At 39.0% G+C, this 20,688-nt stretch overlaps 1 protein-coding gene across 3 annotated transcripts; it reads right to left on the bottom strand.

Moving 5' to 3' along the window:
- Positions 1-1,971: 1,971 nt before the first annotated feature.
- On the bottom strand, positions 1,972-18,882 carry LOC139937477 (cyclic AMP-dependent transcription factor ATF-2-like). Of its 3 annotated transcripts, none has more exons than XM_071932629.1 (10): positions 18,792-18,882; positions 16,727-16,833; positions 15,768-15,864; positions 14,939-15,051; positions 10,594-10,901; positions 8,911-9,121; positions 7,936-8,096; positions 7,433-7,601; positions 5,990-6,104; positions 1,972-4,711 (listed from the first exon to the last, which is right to left on the bottom strand). In XM_071932629.1, the coding sequence occupies exons 2-10, from the start codon at positions 16,778-16,780 to the stop codon at positions 4,614-4,616; spliced, it is 1,326 nt and encodes a 441-aa protein (XP_071788730.1). In that variant the 5' UTR covers positions 16,781-16,833; positions 18,792-18,882; the 3' UTR covers positions 1,972-4,613. The 3 variants fall into 3 exon arrangements, with proteins under 3 accessions (XP_071788730.1, XP_071788732.1, XP_071788731.1); XM_071932631.1 differs by having other exon boundaries at positions 7,433-7,598; XM_071932630.1 differs by having other exon boundaries at positions 14,939-15,048.
- Positions 18,883-20,688: the final 1,806 nt, after the last annotated feature.

The raw sequence follows: 20,688 nt of genomic DNA, 5'->3' as shown, positions 1-20,688 counted from the left end.
ACATTTTCATTGTCAACATCATGCTTACATAGTATCTATGTTTCTGAAACAAAAATGCAAAATAAAAACAACCACCCGCGCACAAAGGTGACATCCTGAATTGACATTTTCATTGTCAGTATCATGCTTACATAGTATCTATGTTTCTGAAACAAAAATGCAAAATAAAAACGACCACCCGCGCACAAAGGTGACGTCATGAATTGACATTTTCATTGTCAACATCATGCTTACATAGTATCTATGTTTCTGAAACAAAAATGCAAAGTAAAATCCAATACCCGCGCGCAAAGGTGACGTCCCGAATTGACACACCATGCTAACATAGTACATGTGTATCTCTGTTTCTGAATCAAAAATGCAAAAAACTAAGACCCGCGCGCAAAGGTGACGTCCTGAATAATGTCAACATCGTGCTAACACAGTATCGTTGTTTCTGAAACAAACAAAAACAAAATGTCTGTTTCATATTTTTGTTCAGTTTGTTTCTAGTATGATTCCATTGATGTGGTTTGTTATGTGGTTTTCTGATTATCTTTTAATAACAGTGTTACCTGTTGTGTGAAGAGGTAATTTGGCCAGTCCCAGCGATCTTGTTATAACATGGAGGTATAGCAACCTCCATGTTATAACAACACACATGTTATAACAACAGTCGACTGTAAGATTTCATGGTCTCTAAAGAAACTAAAATACTGACTAGTAAACTCATCAATTCATTTTGAATTAAGGTGACTGCTTAATGGTTTACCGTACAAAGCAACGTTCAATTTACCAACATAATAATAAGAGAGGCATATACATTGTCACAAACAAGCCCACAAATTGCAAAGGTCGTGGGTTCGAATCCCACCCGAGTAAAATGCCTGTGATTTTTTTCACAGGACTCAGGAAAGTACTGAGTATACAGTGCTACACACATCGGTGTATATGGGTAAAAACCAAAAATTAATATTCTTGATCCCCGATGCAAATTTAACATCTATTAAAACCAACAGTTTAAACAAAAATACAATTTCTTAAAAATTATCAAGGACAACAAAATTAAATCTTATCAAATGAGTTTATTTAATTTTGAAAATAAGACGTTCACTGACAGAAAATGATAAATTTGATGAAATCTTCAGTAGTTGTAAGATTAAATACAAGTCACCAGGAGGTTTCAATGGTTCTGTTCTAGACTCCTGTACGATGAGAAAGATATCACAAGAGCTCACCACACTAGAATTGAACATTATTTAAAAAAAATGGCAAATATTCTACATTCAAATATGAATAGGGGGTAAGATAAAACAAATTCTCACATGCCAAATTTTAGCACTAAGGCAAAGATGTTTAACATAATAAAAAAAATATACAGGGGTTCTGTATAACACAAAGGTGTGTCTGCAAAAAGGACACCCTGTTTCAAATTTGGACACCCACAAATGTCAATGTATTGTAATTGAACAGTTTTGACACGCTATTTTTCCCCTTCCAGCCTCGGTTTGGTAACATTGATCTGAAAGGGAGAAAACTAAGATGGCCGCACCATAATTAAAGCCATTATACACTTTCGGTACAAAAAAAAGGAAAAAGTTCACAGATTTACTAATAATTTACAAGGTTTACAGAAGGTCATGGTGAAAGACTTCTCTTGAAATATTGTTCCATGAAATGCTTTACTTTTTGAGAAAACATTAAAACAATGTCAATTCTTGATAGCGAGAATTACGGATTTATTTTAAACACATATGTCATGACACGGCGAAACGCGCGGAAACAAGAGTGGGTTTTCCGTTATTTTCTCCCGACTCCGATGACCGATTGAGCTTAAATTTACTCAGGTTTGTTATTTATATATAAGTTGTGATACATGAAGTGTGGGACTTGGACAATACTGTTTACCGAAAGTGTATAATGGCTTTAAAGGTCCATAGCGCAAAGGGACAACAAACAAATAAATAAACGCAAATAAAACTTGATCGAGTATAGGTTGAGAAATAGATCCAAGAGCAGAATTTATTTTCTACATTGGCCCTTTCTTCACTTTTGTTTTTGCAATTTTGCTGGCTATTTTTTTCACTTTTTACATCCAGGTCTAAATACAGATACAACTGAAATTTGTACAGTTTAATTTCTGGAATTTTGTTTTCAAATAAACAATCTGAACGACTTAATTTCCTCATAGAACACGGCTCCATCTTTCTAAAGATTGACGAAAGCAGATACAAGCACTTCACCTAACAGAGTCATGAATTTTCTGACCATACTCGAGTGAAAACTTGCATAATATGAAATCTCAAAGCTTAAACCAAAAGTTAGTTTTCAAAATGTACAAAATAAAATGTGGATAAAATACTCTTTGAAAAAAATTTAAGAAGATAAAAGTATCAAAAGCTAACTACTTTTATAACCAACTATTCACAAAGAAAAACATTAATCTTCATTATTGTTTAAAAAAGTCAAACTAATAAATTAAATTGAATTAACACTAGATTGTGTTAATATCCCCAAACAACCATTTATTTTTACCTAAAATATTTGGTGTAGATGTACTATACAGGTTTATATTTCATTTTGGCAAAATGTTACAGACGTAAATGTACAGCAAATCACTATCTGTTCATAAATGACTAGACTTATCAACACACTTTCGTTCCACTGTCCAAAATAAATCCAAACACATTTAAAAAGAAAAACTTCAACTTCAATTTTCCAGATCCATTAAGCCACCTCAATGCATTGACCAATAGTTGAAATTGATCAGTTCATTGTTACAATTACATATAAATTGTCCCCTCATTTCCCTTCAGACAATATGTATTTTTTCCCTTAAAACACATTTTCTTTGAATGAGATATTAAAAAAATAAACTGACAAGACACTAACTGTTTAAGGAACCATAGGAATATTTCCTTTAGATATAATATTTTAAATACTGTACATACAATGTATAAGAACATTACATTCTTTGCTATGCCTGAATTGAATTTCAGGGGAATCTTTTGAGGAAACTACACAATATGGTTTCAACCTCAAAACTTTCACTGTTACAAAATATTTTTTTCACAAGACTTGCACAACTTTCGGGAGGAGCTTCTGGCTGGATTACATTAGGTGCGTTCAATTAGCTCCCTAGGTTGACCCGGTCTGCCTCCGGTACGTTCAAATAGCTATGACGTCATTCCAGGGGCTCACCCGGGTCAGCCCCAAGTGCCCTACTTGTGGAGTGGGTCACTTGGGGCTGGCCTCAGGTGCATGACATTTAGCATGACGTTTAGCTCTTGTCACGGGCTCATCGAGTGAGCACCATAGGGTCGACCCAGGGAAGCTAATCGAACGCACCCATAGCTAGGCATTTAGCAAGCCTTACTAGTTTGTTTTCACTTTTTGTGGCAGAACAAAACTCAAGACTGCTGCAGTTGAATTATTCATTTATTTTATACATTTATTTATTTATAATTTATTTCCATTTGTGAATTTAATCCCTATACTAGCAAAGAACACCATGGACATAAGACAAGGAAGGAAGTTTCAGCTTTAGATGTGGGGGGAAAAACCCCAGAGAATTGTTCCAGGGAAAATCCACTTAATCAGGTAGGGACAGGAAAACCTGTCACAAAGTGTGTCCGTGAGCAAGACACATAGAGCAAGTTCGAGTGTGCACCATGGTTAACTAAAGGTTGACTATTTTGACTCAACCCAGGCTGGTTGACCATTGGTTGACTACTGTGCTGGACCACGTGGAACCAGCCTCATGACCATGGTTTCTTCCGTGGTCCCGACAACCTGTTCCATGCTAACATGTGCTAAGTGTAGAGGGGAACCAGTGACACTAAAACGAAAACGCGGAAGGCAAAGGAGTTTTGGTACCGATGGTTGACTATACTTCAAAACGCGTCGCCCGAGTGATCGGTAGTTGACTAAAATGTGCCCACTCGAACTTGCTCTTAGTTATACTTGCTCCTCTTTACCGAGGGGTAAATTGGTACCTGTTGGGGCAGAGATGGTTCTTGCAATTGAATGAGCTTGGTGTGCTACATACTTTGCAGCACAGGCTGTATACTCCAAAAGGAGGCGAGATGGTTTGAGGAATAAAAAAATAAATGGACATGTGACCAGTGATTATCATGTTGGAAGGCCATAAGTGTCACCGAGTGACGAATTCGGTACTACATGTATTATTATAAGAACCCACTATTGTTATCATTATGGTTCAGAGATTCCTGGGCTTCGCATGTTTCCAAGAATGCACATTATGCTGCCCCCAGGAGTTACCCTTAGAAACGCAATGCATTGAACGATTCTAAAGATCAATGCTGTACCCGTCCTTTAAAAATTATCTTAATAATAATTCTGGGAAGAATTAAACAGATTTTGGGTGACTGAAAATCCACATGGTTTTTCAGTAAGCCATTTACAAACTAATCATTTGCTAGTTTGATTGAACTTTAAAAAAAAATTATTTATGTATACTGATATATATATATATATAAATAACTATGACATTGTATAAAAAAAACTTCACACTATGCATGATGTGATGTCAAAGGTCACGAAGAGCTCAGCCAATGGGTGAATCCCTCTTGAGGGGGGTTGAGGGTGATTCACTGTAAGTGGGCGTGGTCACGTCACCTTGGGAGCTGTTGGCCGTCATCCTCTGCTTGATGCTGATTGGACGTGGAGGTTTGCGCTATGTCCTCATTGGCAGATTGATTCTGCACAGCAGCTGGTTCAAAGACAAGTTTTTATAATAAAAATAATAATAAAAATAAATAAAATTGTTACTTTCTAATACAAAATTACTCAAGGTGCTACAGAAAAGATCTTACAAAAGTAAACAAATGCTCTCTGAAATTACACCAATACAGGAATGATAGTAAACAGAAGTTTCTTAATATGAGTCTGAAATGTGTCCGAGGTCGTTGGGTAGCTTGTTCCATAAGACTGGTCTATGTGAGAAAATGCCATAGAGTTATATATAAGAACTAGAGGGCGTACTGGTGATGCTTCTTGTACAAACACGACGGGACCGCAAGGAGACACGAACACCATTCTGCACGCGCGTTGAATATGAAGAATACGTTGGAGTTTGTGTTTATTGAAGGCTGATGCGATGCTGTTTTGTCAACTTACAAAATGGCTGCACTAACACACGCTAAGCAATGCCTGTTTGTTCAACTTAGAAAATGGCCGCCTGCGCGCATACGGGGAGCGTATATAGGCCAGTGCGCTCTCTAGTTCTTACATATAACTCTTTGGAAAATGCACAGTCGCCATAGTCGCCATATGGTACAACGGTCGTACAATGAGTCTGGTTGAGGCAGCAGACAGAGAGGATAATGACAGTGCCTTATTTGAATATTGAATAACAAATAACCGAAAACAAAAGCCGACACACAAGTTAGATTTTTTACGTCAGCAGTTCAGATGTCAATAAATCATTGAGGGCGCTCTGGAACTGTTCTGGTTGTAATAAACCGTCTGCCGAATGCAGGTCCAGAATAACATTTAGTATATAGGTCATTCAACACCGACCGTTTCACAAATACACTGTTGAATGAGGTGCATGCTGGTCTAGCTAGCAATCAAAATGAATCGCTAACTAGACCAGCATGCACCTCAATCCACGCCTAATGTGCGCGTACCGAGTATTTACTCTAAGGTCTATGAAGTGGTTAGTAATGAGTTTGTTTGTTTGGTTGTTTGTTTGTTTTGATGATCTTCACGCTAAGGGAAAACGGCAAACTCCCACAATATATAAACACCAAGCTGGCAACAGCCAATCTCTCTCACAAAATCAATGGTTTAACATCTTTGATTACGCATTGCACAAATCGAGAAAATTTTGATTCAACTAGGAGACAATACTTATTCAAGTCATTGGGAAATGTAGGAATCAAACCATCAACCTTGTGATAACAAATTCTGCAGTCTTAACCGCTGGACCAGAGTAAGCGAATTGTTGGCAAACCACATGAGTTGAGTTTTGAGGTTGTTAACTTACCTGCTAGGATGCTAGCGTGAGTTTGTCTTTGCATGATGGTGACCGGGCAATCATTATGGGCCAGTAGAAGCTGCTTCAGTTGGGCTACTTCCTCTCGTAGTTTTGTCACCTCAGACTATAGAAAGGGGTGGGGAAATACAGGAAGTATTAAGGATTGACGTCTTTTGCAAAATTTAAATCAAAGGCTGTGCCCAAAATTGTTGACTTCATAAGTGATGCAAATTTAACACCTATTAGATATTGTTGCGGTACCCACTGCCAAAACATAGGATCAAAATGCCTCTAGCTACCGGGCAATCTCAGTAGTCTAGTTGGTAAGACACTGCCCTAGAATTGCAAGGGTCGTGGGTTTGCATCCCACCTGAGCAATATGCCTCTGATATTTTTTTTCACAGGACTCGGGGAAAGTACCGAGTATACAGTGCTAACACACACATCGGTGTATGGGTAAAAACAAAAATAGAAAAAGAGTGCAAGTTCGTTTCCCGGTCAAGACACTTGTCTCTTTTGGCAAAGGCACTTCACCATAATTGCATCTCTTCACCCAGGTGTATAATATGGGAACATGCCAGGCCTGAGACAGCATTGTGTTGGACTAAGTCCCGAGCACTGTTTAGACAGCTTGGCGTTGCATGGCCTCAGGGAATTGAAATAAGTTGGAATGGTCTTCAGAGCACTTTTAAACGCAGTGGACACTATTGGTAATTACTCAAAATAATTGTTAGCACAAAAAGCAATGGAGAGCTGTTGATAGTATAAAACATTGTGAGAAACAGCTCCCTCTGAAGTCATGTTTTCGAGTTACAAATTAAATTTTCAACAAATTTGATTTTGAGACCTCAGAATTAGATTTTGAGGTCTCGAAATCAAGCATCTGAAAGCACACAACTTCGTGTGACAAGGGTGTTTTTTCTTCCACTATTATCTCGCAACTTCGCCGACCAATTGAGTTCAAATTTTCAAAGGTATTTTATTTTGTGCGTATGTTGAGATACACCAAGTGAGAAGACTGGTCTTTGACAATTATCAATAGTGTCCAGGGTCTTTAATGTATCAATTTTAGTTGTGAACCCAAGGAAACTCAGAATTAATCACTACACCTAGCCAAGAACCCAATAAGCCTTTTTGAGGTATGGCGGATGTGATAGGAGTGTACTATTTCGTTTGTAGCATTGTGTTCGCCATATCTCAAATAGGTCTTTGACAATTACCAAAATTGTCCAGGGGTCGATTTCACAAAGAGTTAGGACTAGTCCTAAGAGATATCAAAAAAGTACAGCTAGTCCTAAGTTAGGACTAGTAACTCGTCCTAATTCGAGATAAGACTAGTCCTAACTCTTTGTGAAATCCACCCCAGTGACTTTAACCGCCTGGCCATGCCATCGCGGGAGTAATGCTGTAAAGCACATTGATCTAAACCTGCTAAGGACTGAATACACTTACACTCAGTACGTTGTTAGTGCTGTTTAAGTCATCCGCTTTCTGCTCCAGACTGCTAATCCACACTTTGCGTTTGTTTCGGCACCGCGTTGCAGCGGCTCGATTTCTCTCCAGGAAGCGCTCTCTCTTCTCGTCTGTGCTCATGTCAGAACTACGACGTTTCCTCTTACTGCTGCAGAAAAAGAAAAAAAAGTAGCCAAGAGTAATCCTCTGGGGGAAAACCAAACAAACAGCAAGAAGGGGAAAGCATGCTAAGCACAAAAACTTGCTAAGCACAGAAAGTATTGCTCAACAGAAACAGGTTACCAGCCAAAATTACATTAAGTTTACATTGGTGTGGCTGGTGCTCCACTTAGTTCTTGCTTAGCAAAGAAGTTTGCCAGCGCTACAAGTGTTGAATGTCAGATGGCAGTTCATTCCATAGAAAAGGATCTGTCACCTAATGTTTGTAACATTTCGGTCAAGGAAAAGATGAACACAACTTCTTGTTAGATGTGTGTACATACTTGAGAGGGCTGTTTGGTGATAGATCCTGGAGATCCCCCAACGATGCCAGCGAATCTCGAGTCAACACTCCAGCCTGTTGCCTGGTGACCACATCAACAGCTTGCGTCATCACACCCATGTTACCCTGGGACTGGCACGTCAGGAGGGTGTTCTTCAGTTTCTGTCAGGGTAAAAGATAAAACAGAATTCATCATAATCAGATTGAATCCCCTCTGGGATTTTTGCCTTGGGTTTTATCCACATCTGAAAGGATGTTATGTAACTTTTGTTGGGCAAAAAAAAACAATGTCCACAGATTTACACTTACAAAGTTTGAAGACAATGGTAGTAGAAAGCTTCCCTGAAAATATTACGTGCTGAGGTGCTGAGTTTTTGGTTAATGAGTAAAACAATGTCATGAAAATAATTTTCGTCTGAGACCAAAACTATTTTAAGCCATTGCAAACGAATTTTCATGACATTGTTTTACTCATTTCTCAAAAACTACAGCAGTTCAGTAAGTAATATTTGAAGGGAAGCTTTCCACTATTTTTATCTTCAAACCCTGTAAGTTTAATGTAAATCTATAGACATTTTGAAAAGGTACTCAAATCCTTTAAGAAAAGCGTTGGTATCAAAAGTGGTTGACTTAGTTCATTTTTTGTCAGTTTTCTTTCTGTTGTCAGAATCTACTGTTTGCATAATGGTGTAGATTACTAAACTTTCAGGGGCTTGGTCTCAGACCCATGGTTTTTGTCTATAAAACCAAGGTCCCATTACCATTTGAGCTTGTACCTTTCAAGTCTACAATCCCGGCCAAAATGCTTGGGCCACCCTATCGTAACATGACAATATACATTCCCTGTCCCCCCCATGTAACTCATGGTTGGTCACATAAAACATAAACACTGTTTGTGACTTTTCTTGTCAGCTCCACCAATTCTGTATCTCACTAATTATATCCCACCATGGGTATTTGATGAGATTTTAGTTACCTGTTTCACAAGGTTGGAGTCCAGTGGAGGTGCCTCGACGGGCTTTGTGACCATCACGGAGACCTGTGGCACTGCCGACATGGCGACTGGAATGGGTGCCGATGGATTGGCAACCGAGGGCGGTACAACAGGGATAGTTTGACCATTCGGTAAGCGCAGCAGGATCGGCGTGGCAAAGCTTTGGCAAATACCAAGGGCTTGACCTCTGTAGCTGTAATACAACAGAAGAAATGTTAATGTTACTAATAATGAGATCAAAATATAGGACCTTTACAGCACCATGTAATGGTTCACAAGGTGCTGTGGCGCAATATGCTACCAACCTGACAAGGAACACTGGGTGAGCCCCGTCTCTTCATGATCTGTGCACTGTGTTCTTTCACGTGCATTACACATCACACGGGACTTGCGGCTTTGAGTCATGTCAGAAGGACGCAGCAATAATGGCCAAGTGTCTTGCTAATGAGTACAACTGGGACTCTCACACTATGCTGAACTGAAACACATGAGCTTGAGCAGTTAAAGCCATTGGACCCTTTCGGTTCAGAAAAAAAAATAAAAGTTCACAGATTTACAAATAACTTACAGGGTTTACAGAAGGCAATGGTGAAAGACATCTCTTGAAATATTAGTTCATGAAATGCTTTACTTTTTGAGAAAACAGCATAACAATATAAATTCTCGTTAACGAGAAGTACGGATTTATTTTTAACACATGTCATGACACGGCGAAACGCGCAGAAACGAGGGTGGGGTTTTCCCGTTGTTTTCTCCCGACTCCGATGACCGATTGAGCCTAAATTTTCACAGGTTTGTTATTTTATATAGAAGTTGTAGTAATCAAAGTGTTGGCCTTGGACAACACTGTTTACCGAAAAGGTCCAATGGCTTTAAGTACTGAGTATACAGTAAGAACATAAAAACATCAGAGTAAGGGTGAACAAGCAGTGTCCAACATTTGGTTGATTCAAAAATTTGGACGAACCAAATAGTGGACTACTTTCTGTCATGAAATTTTAAACGCCCTTTCCCAACCATACGAAATTGATATAAAAATGCTCTATACAGCCCAAAGCGCAAAGTCCACAGAGAATGTGCACCTTTAATAATATAGCTCAATTGCAACTGTGGAGTTTAATATAAGAGTAAGGGAAATGATCAAATGAATATTGTGATGTACTTCTTTGATAATAGATATTGAAAAGTTTTGCAATGGAAAGGGGAATCAGAAGGAATGGCAATTAGGAAGATTTTGATGTGAGGTTAGAGACTTGTAATATTAGGTTCTCCACTAACACAGGGACTCCTTCTTTTGAAAAATGAGTAGATATGATTTGAGGCATTGCACGGTGAGGTGTCAATATATATTTGGTTTGCGGTCAAACCATGTGTGTATCTACTTGCCAGGTAGAGATTGTTCTTTGGAGAACTGTCTTTCTGTTTATCGGATTTATCGGGTGTTCGGGAGACTTCTCAGTTCTGAGAAGAACTGCCATGATTTGTAACTACTACCCAGGCAGATGGTATAGAAAGTTGGCTGGGACTACTACTTTAGCTTATAGGATCGTTATCCGCAGAGTGAGTTCTTTAGTTGGTCTCAGCGTTTCAAATAGTTTGCTCTAGTCATCGTCAGTACATTACAAAGTTACTTTGGTCATTTCCCTTTCCTCTAGTTAGCATTACTTGTTTGAGAGTCTGGTCAGTGTATTCCCGCTAACAGTTACTGGAGTTCCCTGCAAGCTGATGGGCACGACCGTCTGCGAAGCTGGAGTGGCATTAGATACCTCCACCTCCACAGAGACCATGTTATCTTCAGACAATTCCTCCGTGCCGATGGTCTCTTCCAACTGGTGTGTGTCCTCTGTGGTCGTAGAGGAGACCGCCTGCTGGGCCGATTCTTCCATTGTGTTATCGGGGGAGTCAGTTAACTCGATCTCTAGTGATTCCTCTTGCGGGGTTTTTGACGAGGAGGTCCCAATGGAATCAGGACCCTGTGTGGGATAAAAAAATGTAGGTTGTGCTCAACAATGACTCGGGATGGTTTATTTCACTTCATTCTAATCAATTCATTAAAGGAGCCTGTTCAATTCAATTCAATTCAATTTTTATTTGTCCCACTATGTAGGAAACTCTGTTTGAATACACGCAATACAGAAAGAAAAATAAAAAACACACAATCATATATAAACTACTGGAATTATTAATTAATCAGAAAACCACATTTCTAATAAACCACAATTTAATTATACTGAAAACTACATCTAAGCAGAAAGTAAACAAAGTAGTTAAACACGGTTGAGGAGACGGACGGAGTATGGGATGAAGGAGTTGAGGTACCTGTTTGTTTTGCACCTAAGTGACTGCCATCTCCTACCACTTCTAAGTTTGATGAAGAATTTGTTTAATGGATGGTTGGTGTTACATACAACTGCCTCTGTTTTAGATTGAACCTTATCTTTGCAAATTTCATCAAGATCGATGTCTATCCCTAGGATTTTTGATGCTTGTTTCACAACCCGCTTCATTTTACCAGTATCTTGTTTTCTTGCTCCATTGTACCAAACCAAACAATCATGAGTAATAGCACTTTCAATAACAGATGAGTAAAACAGAATCATAATTTCCTTGTCTACATGAAAATAATTCAATTTACGCAAAAAATACATTAACCGACAGCCCTTTGTGATGAGCGCTGAGCAATGGTTACTCCAATTCAATTGATTGTCGATTATTGTACCCAGGTATTTGTAGTTTTGCACAATGTCAATATCCTGTCCAATGAGGCTAATACTATTGGCTGAAGGTTCACCTCTCTTAATATGCCTGAAATCAAACACAATCTCTTTTGTTTTTTGAGGATTCAGAATGAGATAGTTATCATTACACCACTGGCTAAAGTTCTGTATCGCTTTCCTATATTCCCCCTCCTGCTGGTTGTTTATGAGTCCAAGAATAACTGTGTCATCGGCATATTTGAAAATTTTCACTGAACTGAGGTTGGATGTACATTCATTTGTGTAAATGATAAACAATATGGGTGAAATGACACAGCCCGAGGTGAACCAGTGTTACAAACTATAGAGTCGGAAAGAATGTTGTTTACTTTAACCTTTTGGACTCTTGCTGAGAGAAAGTCCCTTATCCAGAGAATTAAAGATGGTTTTACGCCTAAGTGTTTGAGTTTCTCCAGTAACAAAGTTGGTTGCATCGTGTTGAAAGCCGATGAGAAGTCAATAAACAGAGCCCTTGCATAGCACTGTTGTTTGTCCAAATGTTGGTAAATTTCGTGCGTGAAACTCAGAACAGCATCCTGGACTGATTTATTTGGCTGGTATGCAAACTGGTAGATGCCGAGTTTCTCCTGAATAGGCTGGTTGAGGTTATGTAGAATAATCTTCTCCAAGCATTTCATCACCACAGATGTAATTGCTACAGGGCGGTAGTCGTTGTTCTCCGACGCATGTGGTTTTTTAGCGACTGGTGTTATGATGGCTGTTTTCCAGCATAGTGGCAATGCTTGTTGATCAACTGACATCTGAAACAACTCTCTATATGGAGTTGCGAGTTGTCGTGCACAGCATTTGAGAGTTCTTCCCCGTATTTCATCAGGTCCAGTAGCTTTATTTGGGTTGATTAATTTGAACTGTTTGACGACTTCCCTCTCCTCTATCGAAATTGACGTGTCCTCCATTTAGCGTAAATCATCGCTAATCAGATCAAGTGTAGTCGACATGTCGATATTGTCGAATCTGCAATAGAACTCGTTTAAGTCGTCAGCTTTCTGTTTTGAATCATCAATATTTTGAAACCCCTTATTCTTTGGCGTTTTATAGTCTGTTATCATTTCCAAGCACCTCCATGCTCCTTTAGGGTTATTGTTTTGGAAGCAGTGTTCAAGTTTTTGACGATATTTTACTTTGGCAAGTCTAACCTCTCGTCTAAAGATCCGATTAAGATCCTTAACCTTTGCATGATCCCCAGCTCTGTGTGCTTGTTTTCTTTCTTGCAGAATAAGTTTGGCTTCCTTGGTCAGCCAAGCCTTATTGTTGGGGTATTCTGTAATAGTTTTCGTTGCCATGTGCTGACTTTCGCAAAAACGGACATAGCAATTTACCACATCAGTTTGTTTGTTGATATCTCCACCTGAACTCAAAAGTACATCCCAGTCAGTGATTTCAAAGGCCGTTTGGAGTCTGTCCACAGATTCGGTGTTCCACAGTTGAACTGTTCTCTTAATCTGCTTTTCCCTTTTCAGTTGCTGCTTGTACTTTGGCAGTAGATGAATAACCTGGTGATCCGAGTTACCAAGACTTGGTCGTATAACTGCTTTATATGCTTCCTGTATTGAACAATAGCACCGATCTAAAATGTTTTCCCCTCGTGTTGGTCTATCGATGAATTGGTGGTAATGTGGTAAGCACCGATCAAGGAGACAATGATTAAGATCTCCCAAAACAATTGTTGGTGAAAGTGGAGATTGATTTTCCAACTGCTGTACCTGATCATGTATCACGTTTGCTGCTTGTTCTGCATCTGCATCAGGGGGCACGTATACCAGACAAACATGAACTTGTGGAAATTCTCGCGGGAGGTAGAATGGGCGGAATGAAATGCAAAGAAGTTCGATATTTGCACTACAGAATGACGATCTCACCGTAAAGTTATTGCACCATAGTTTGTTGATGTAAACACACAAGCCTCCACCTTTAGTTTTACATGTATCCTAGTAGGATCGATCCTGTCTAACCGCAACAAAACCAGGAATGTCGATCAGGTTAGTAGGGGTGTCTTTATCTAGCCATGTTTCTGTAATGCAAATTATCCCAGAGTTGCGATATTCGTTTTCATACCTCACGTTACCCCGTAGTTCATCCATTTTGTTATTGATCGATCTGGCATTGCTGAGCGTAATGGCAGGTAGCGGTGGACGAAGACCCCTCTTCCGTACCCGTTGTCGTATTCCCCCTCTCCTGCCTCGACGATGTTTATGTATTGGTGGTTCATCCCCTTTCAAGGGGACCCAGTCTTGCAGATTGGTAGGTTTAATCTTCGAGAGAGACTCATCGGCAAGATGTAGTAGGTCATGGCGGCCATATTGAATCAGTCTATGCGATGGGTCTGGTAATCCATAGCAAACAGCATTTAATCCTGGAGCTGCCAGGAAGCTACAAACTACTCCAATCCAGATCCAGAGGGTTGTCAAGTTGTAAATGAACATACTGACCAGAAAAGTTTCTCCATCCAAAACGTAATAAATAGGAAAACAAGACAAAAGCGACAGACAGATTGTTGCATGTATCCTGGTCGCCGTGGAACAGCGCCCTTGGATCGGATGAGTTGGTCTATAAAAAGCATTTGTAATTGTTTGTTATAAAATGCATATGATTGGAAAGATGTTTTGAAAGTAGAATACAACTATCCACACAAGTTTGCCTCGAAATTGCGTGGTTTTCCTTTTACTTTGTGAACTAACACGGTCTGCCATTTATGGGAGTCAAAAAAATTTGACTCCCATAAATGGCCGACCATGTTAGTCAATGAGGTTAACCAGAAAACCGTGCAATTTTGAGGCATGTTTGTGTTGATCATTGTACAGGGTATTCTACTTTTACTGCACCTTTCTACCAATATGCATTTTATAAGAAATGGTTACAAATGCTTTTCAACGACCAACTCGACCGATCCAAGGCAACGTGTTCCTTTAATTTTAGCTGTGAACCCAAGGAAACACCGACTTAACCACTACACCTACCCAAAGACCAAACAAGCCTTTTTGAGGTATGGTGGACGTGATAGGAGTGTACCGTTTGGTTTGGGTGTATACACACAAATTTATTCAAACCTTACAGTGTTGTAGCGACTAGTTAAAGTAACTACACGACAAGTCCGCCTCAAAAAGCCGTTACTTCGACACTATCAAAATATTTATCTTGATTTTATTCACGGAAATAATAAAACCTGCTGCAATAAAGGAATTCTGCAATGATACTCGAGTGAAGCTCGCACTGGTTCCCTGAAGATCACTTACCCCATGTTCACTTGCCTTTCGAAACATCGCATCAAACGGATTGTGAGGCTCGTTGAAGAGACCCACCTCTTCGCAGTTCTTCAGGAAGCGAGTTGGCGTTGGAGTTTGATCTGCTGTTAAAGAAACATTATTGGATATCAAGAATAAAGGAAACAATGTTTGGTGAAGAAGCTTTCAACTAGTGGTTTAAACTCGCTGAGGTCTGGTTCTTGATAATTTTACCGGGGCAAAGTCGAGGTAAATTATCAAGAATCAGGCCTTGGCGGGTTTAAACCACTTGTTGAAAACCGATTCAACACATTTTGATTCCCATTCATAAATACCTTTTCGGTCAAACAACATCAACACTTTTTGTCAAAAAGTAAAACCCGGCGGGTTTAAACTACTATTGAAAACCTCTTCACCACACATTGATTCCCTTAATATTACATTTATATAGGATTAAAACAATTGATTGTTCCAAAAACCAAGGGCATATCCCTTTTAAGGGTCTATGTACTTTTTGTAGGACAAAAAACGCAATGTCCACAGATTGACAGTAAACTTACAGGGTTTGAAGATAATGATGGTAGAAAGCTTCCCTGAAAATATTACGTACTGAGGTGCTGTAGTTTTTGGGAAATGAGTGAAACAATGTCATAAAAATTATTTTAAGCATTTACAAACGTATTTTCATGACATTGTTTTACTCATTTCTCAAAAACTACAGCACCTCAGTAAGTAATATTTGAAGGGAAGTTTTCCACTATCATTATCTTCAAACCATGTAAGTTTAATGTAAATCTATGGTCATTTTGAAAAAGTAGCCAAATCCTTTAAGTATACCTACCAATAACGGGCGTGTCCAACGATTTGAAGTCTCGTAACCCAAGAGACATTTCATGTTTCCGCCTGTGCACTTCCAAGTGGTCTTCATTCACAAAGCGCTACAAAAATAAACAAATTAGCATAAAACAGATGTACTACTACTGCCGTTGATTTCACAAAGAGTTGGGACTCGCCTTAACTCAAGTTAGGACGAGTAACTCTTCCTAACTTAGGATTATTCTTAAGGTCTGCATGCTACAGTGTAGGGTTGGGACTCGTCCTAAGTCCTAAGATTAGTCATAAGTTAGGAAGAGTTTTGTGAAATCGACGGCTGGGTTCTTAGGCGCTTCATCACACCCCAAGAGATGTATCAAAATGCTGAGTATTTTGTTTTGCGAATTATGTGGAGCTACATTTTAAAAGTATGAGCCCTACATGTATTCCTATAGCACAGTTGATTACGACCAGCAGGAGCTGTTTATATCCAATTGTTTTCAGACACGCTTGTGCGGGTAGCCCACAACTTTGTTCTCAGGGGTGATCGATCTTGCCGAGCCATTTAAGCCCATGGATATGAGGATGCATTACGCCCACAACTGCACGTACAGGGCAAGATGTCGGGAAACAGATAATTTTACGGAGTGTCCTACTTTATTATGCCTTTTAACCAAAATGACATTTATGAATGGGAATAAAAGAGTAGTGACTCATTCTTGAACTGCTGTTTGAAACCTTGCGAGGCTGTGGCCGTGGGATAAAGGCCCTTGCCCAAGGGTCGGGCCTTTATCACACAGCCACGACCCTGCTGGCTTTAAACGACCATTTAAGACCTAGTCGCTACCCTTTTATTCCCTTATAAATTAACAACAAGGCAGACGGTAGCCACAAATGATGACCACCAGTGCAAAGAGGTCTCCCTGATGGCGAGATCCGTGTTTAGTGAACTCAAGATTAAATGGCTGGAAGTGAATTTGTACAAACCTGATTGCATCCAAGCTCAGTGCAAGCAAAGGGCTTTCCACTGTCTCCCATCATGATTTAGTATCTTCTGCACACCACCAAGTACAATCAACTGATCCAAATCCAGTCTATAAACACACAACAAAAATAACAAACTATTACTTCAAAGCTTTCATTTCAGGGGCCCAATTCATAGCGCTACTTAACGCTAAGCAAATTTTCATACAGAAAAAAATCCATCTCATGCATTATTTGGCAGAGTTTGTGGAGTTCAATATACATGAACATGTAGGCCCTGTAGACCCTAAGTTGCACAAAAACACGCAGCGCGCATACAAGAGTCTCCTGCCCGCCAGGATGGTACGCGTGTTTACACGTGTATTTAGTGCGTAACATGTGTACCTTCTTTTGTGCACATTTTACTCTACCCCCTTTACCCCAATATGGCGGACAGGTGGCGCGGGTGCATGCAGGCTGCGCAATGTGCAATGGTTCTATAGACCATGTGAACTTTGTTCACAATAAGTGTGACCTTGTACATTCTTTGGGTAAGGTATACTGCACTGGTCACATGGGAAAGTTGACATTTTGTGTCATCAATTCCCCATAAATCAAAGAGTTGTGAAAGTAAGAGCTGGACAAGTAATGAGATGTGGCCCCTTTCATCATATCAAAAGTTGTAAAGAATTAGTCAGTGCAATCCAATCTCCATAAAATATAAAATTTTATGTTTTCTTCTGATTGAGCTGTGTACAAATCATGCCTGCAGGAAGCTCAGGCTCTGTGGCTCTTTTGTAGACATGAAAGATCCAGAGAGTACGGTAGGTGCAGATGCAGAAAAAGCACTAATAAAATGGCTTAAAAATGTTGTGTTTTGTTTTGCTCTCCTTTTCCCCCTACAGGTATCCCACTTTTTGGCCGCATGTTGTAATTTCTGAGGGCCGAGTTGTATTTTTTTCTTTTAGGTTTTAGCCGCTGTATTTTCATTTCTTGTAAGTAACTAAGCCGCCACTCTGGAATTTGAAGTTACAAGGGGAGATTTAAATATAATAATATTTTTTCAACATACACATTTTTTGGCATATAAAATGGTAAATAATCATCTTGCATTGTATCACCCCTGTGGTGTAATGGAATCGTCCCAGTATGTCGAAAGTTCCGTTCGGTACTAAATTCGGGTAAAAAAACATTTTTTTTTACCAATTAAAAACACAATTTTTTCAACAGTTTGAAAGTGATTTAGGTGCATATGACTTCCGACTCTTGCGCATATATTTAAAGGTCTATTTATGTTTCAATTGAAGTGCATTTAAAATTGTTGTCGTGAGTTGTTGCAAGGGGTCGTGAGTTGTCAGTATTTAGTGTGACCCCATTATAGTTTCTCGAAAGAGATGGTCTAACTCTTACTCTATAGATGAATCCTTTCATAACACTCAAAACTCCGTTGAGGAAATATTTTGAAGGAAAAGGACTACGTTACAGCACCTAGACAATGCTAGATAAGGCCGATGATAAGATAACAATTGGAAAAATTTCCGTATGGCGCCACCACTTTTTCATTCGATAAGAAATAATATCGTATCTAATAATACCTCAATGAGATATCCCTTTTTGTAAAAATGAGTGAAAAGGTGGTGGCGCCATACGGAAAGTTGTCCTAACAATTCATTATTATTAACAAATCAGTCAACAACAAGAAGGAATTAAACAATTTTATTTTTACTGAGTTGGTGTAGTTTCACGTACCCCTACCCATGGCATGACTTCCTCACTCAAACCCATATATTAGGCCCTATCAATAGACAGAAGAAAGATGCCTAAATTTAAGGTTAGATCATTTAAAACAGGATGTTGTTCTCTAGTGTTACTTGACTTGATGTTGAAAGAAGGAAAAACCACACAACCCCACACACAGTGACATAGGCCCCATGCACGTAAGTGCACAAGCCTGCGAATTCAACGCTGAACATTTCCTCTAAAACAACTACTTCAGAAGCGTTCATTTCATCCATTCTACCCACCCTCCTCTTCCCAAGATATCAAAATATCCTTCAGAATAACTATTTTCGACTGTCTGTCATCTTACCGTTCTTGAAAATCTCCGTTTCTCCCTCCTTCCCGATTGTTCAACCACGTTCGTTGAAGATGACGCTATTCTTTATTCCTGTAGCATTACGTAGTGCAAAGATGGCCAAGGAAATTTCCCAATGACGTCATTGTTTCGGCAGCGTACGATGGGTATTACACCTAGACGTCTAAAGTGTTTTATTCAAGCGGATAGGAAGCGATTGGAGGGGAACAGGCTACGCTGGAATGTTATTGCGAAAATGGGGCGGGCGTTTTTGTTGTTCATTGATTGATTGGCACTCGTAAGTGCCTGTGTGCACCATTGATGAATCTATCAAAGAGTACGGATGGAGATGTATTCAATTGGAGATTTATTCAATTCACTTCACTTTATTTCCAACAAGACCAAACAAATAAACAAAACAATTAGGAGTGAATAAACAAGTATGTTTTATAAGCCAATTGAATAATGATAACACATGAAGTAAATACTAATAAATTCAACATTTACAAGCAAATGCAAAATATAAGTTACGAAAACCAAAACCAAAAATGGAGTTGGACTAGGGGGCCCATAAAAAGCAAAGCTTGTCGAGTATGGACCCATAAGTTATGGGGTCCATACTCGCCACAGATTAGTTTTGCTTCCTCGTTATGATAACGAAATCAATGAAACAAAACTAATCTGTGGCGAGAGCGAGTAAAATGTTTGTGACTAGATAGAATTTAGAATAATGATCCGTTCAAATGTTAAATCTGAATCTGATCAATCAGTTCAGTTGAGTATCAAATTAAACTTAAACCCATATTTAAGAAGGAATCACTCAGTGACTGTTCAAATAACAATTGTTTACCACAAATTCCTTGCTCATGCTCAAACCATATAGTTACTCTAGTCTTATTTCCACCATCCCATGCAAAGTTTCAAATCCTACTTTACAATATACTTGTTTCAACTTTGTAGAAAACTCTTTCTTATTAAGATTCTGTCTTGTAAAATAAATTCTGGCCCAGTGAACATTTTGAGCTACAAGCTCAAGATCTTATCATGCAGAATGTTACCATAAATTTGAGCTCTACTGCCAGTAAGGTTTTGTTGTTTTACAATATTCAGCAACATAAAAACTCACACTATCATCCAATAACTTTGAGTTTGTAAAAACAAATCTTTTAATTAATGATCTTCAACAATCCAGATGAACTTATTTAATATCAGCTATAAATTGAGGTGAGGGTAAGCGTTTTACCTTTGTCATAACCATAAGGGTGTAGGCCTACACCAATCCCAGAACTCAAATCTTACACGGACCACAGGCTCTATATAAGCCAGTAGCTTTGTGTCAAGGCCTCTAAACTCAAGAAAGAAAAAGTCCAGCGGTCTTGTGTTTTTCAATTGAATAATAAAACCACACTTAAAAACAAAAATAAAAAAACACCATCTTAAATGAAAAAATGTTGTCTTTGAGTCTGATACACTCAGATTCAAAGACAACATTTTTCGTGGTTTTTGTGGGTTTTTTTTTACACTAGTGTGTTTTTTTGTTATTCAATTGAGAAACACAAGACCCTTGGCACACTGGACACGATTGGTAATTGTCAAAGACCAGTCTTCTCACTTGGTGTATCTCAACATATGCATAAAATAACAAACCTGTGAAAATTTGAGCTCAATTGTTCGTCGGAGTTGCGAGATATGAATGAAATAAAAAACACCCTTGTCACACAAAGTTGTGCGCTTTCAGATGCTCGACTTCAAAACCTCAAATTCTAAATCCGAGGTCTCGAAATCAAACTCATGGAAAATTACTTCTTTCTCAAAAACTACGTCACTTTAGAGGGAGCCGTTTCTCACAATGTTTTATATTACATGTACAGGTATCAACAGCTCTCCATTGCTCGTTACCGAGTAAGTTTTG

Source organism: Asterias amurensis, chromosome 5 (genome assembly GCF_032118995.1).
Source record: "Asterias amurensis chromosome 5, ASM3211899v1".
Classification (NCBI taxonomy): Eukaryota; Metazoa; Echinodermata; class Asteroidea; order Forcipulatida; family Asteriidae; genus Asterias; species Asterias amurensis.
This window is presented reverse-complemented; position numbering and strand designations above follow the sequence as displayed.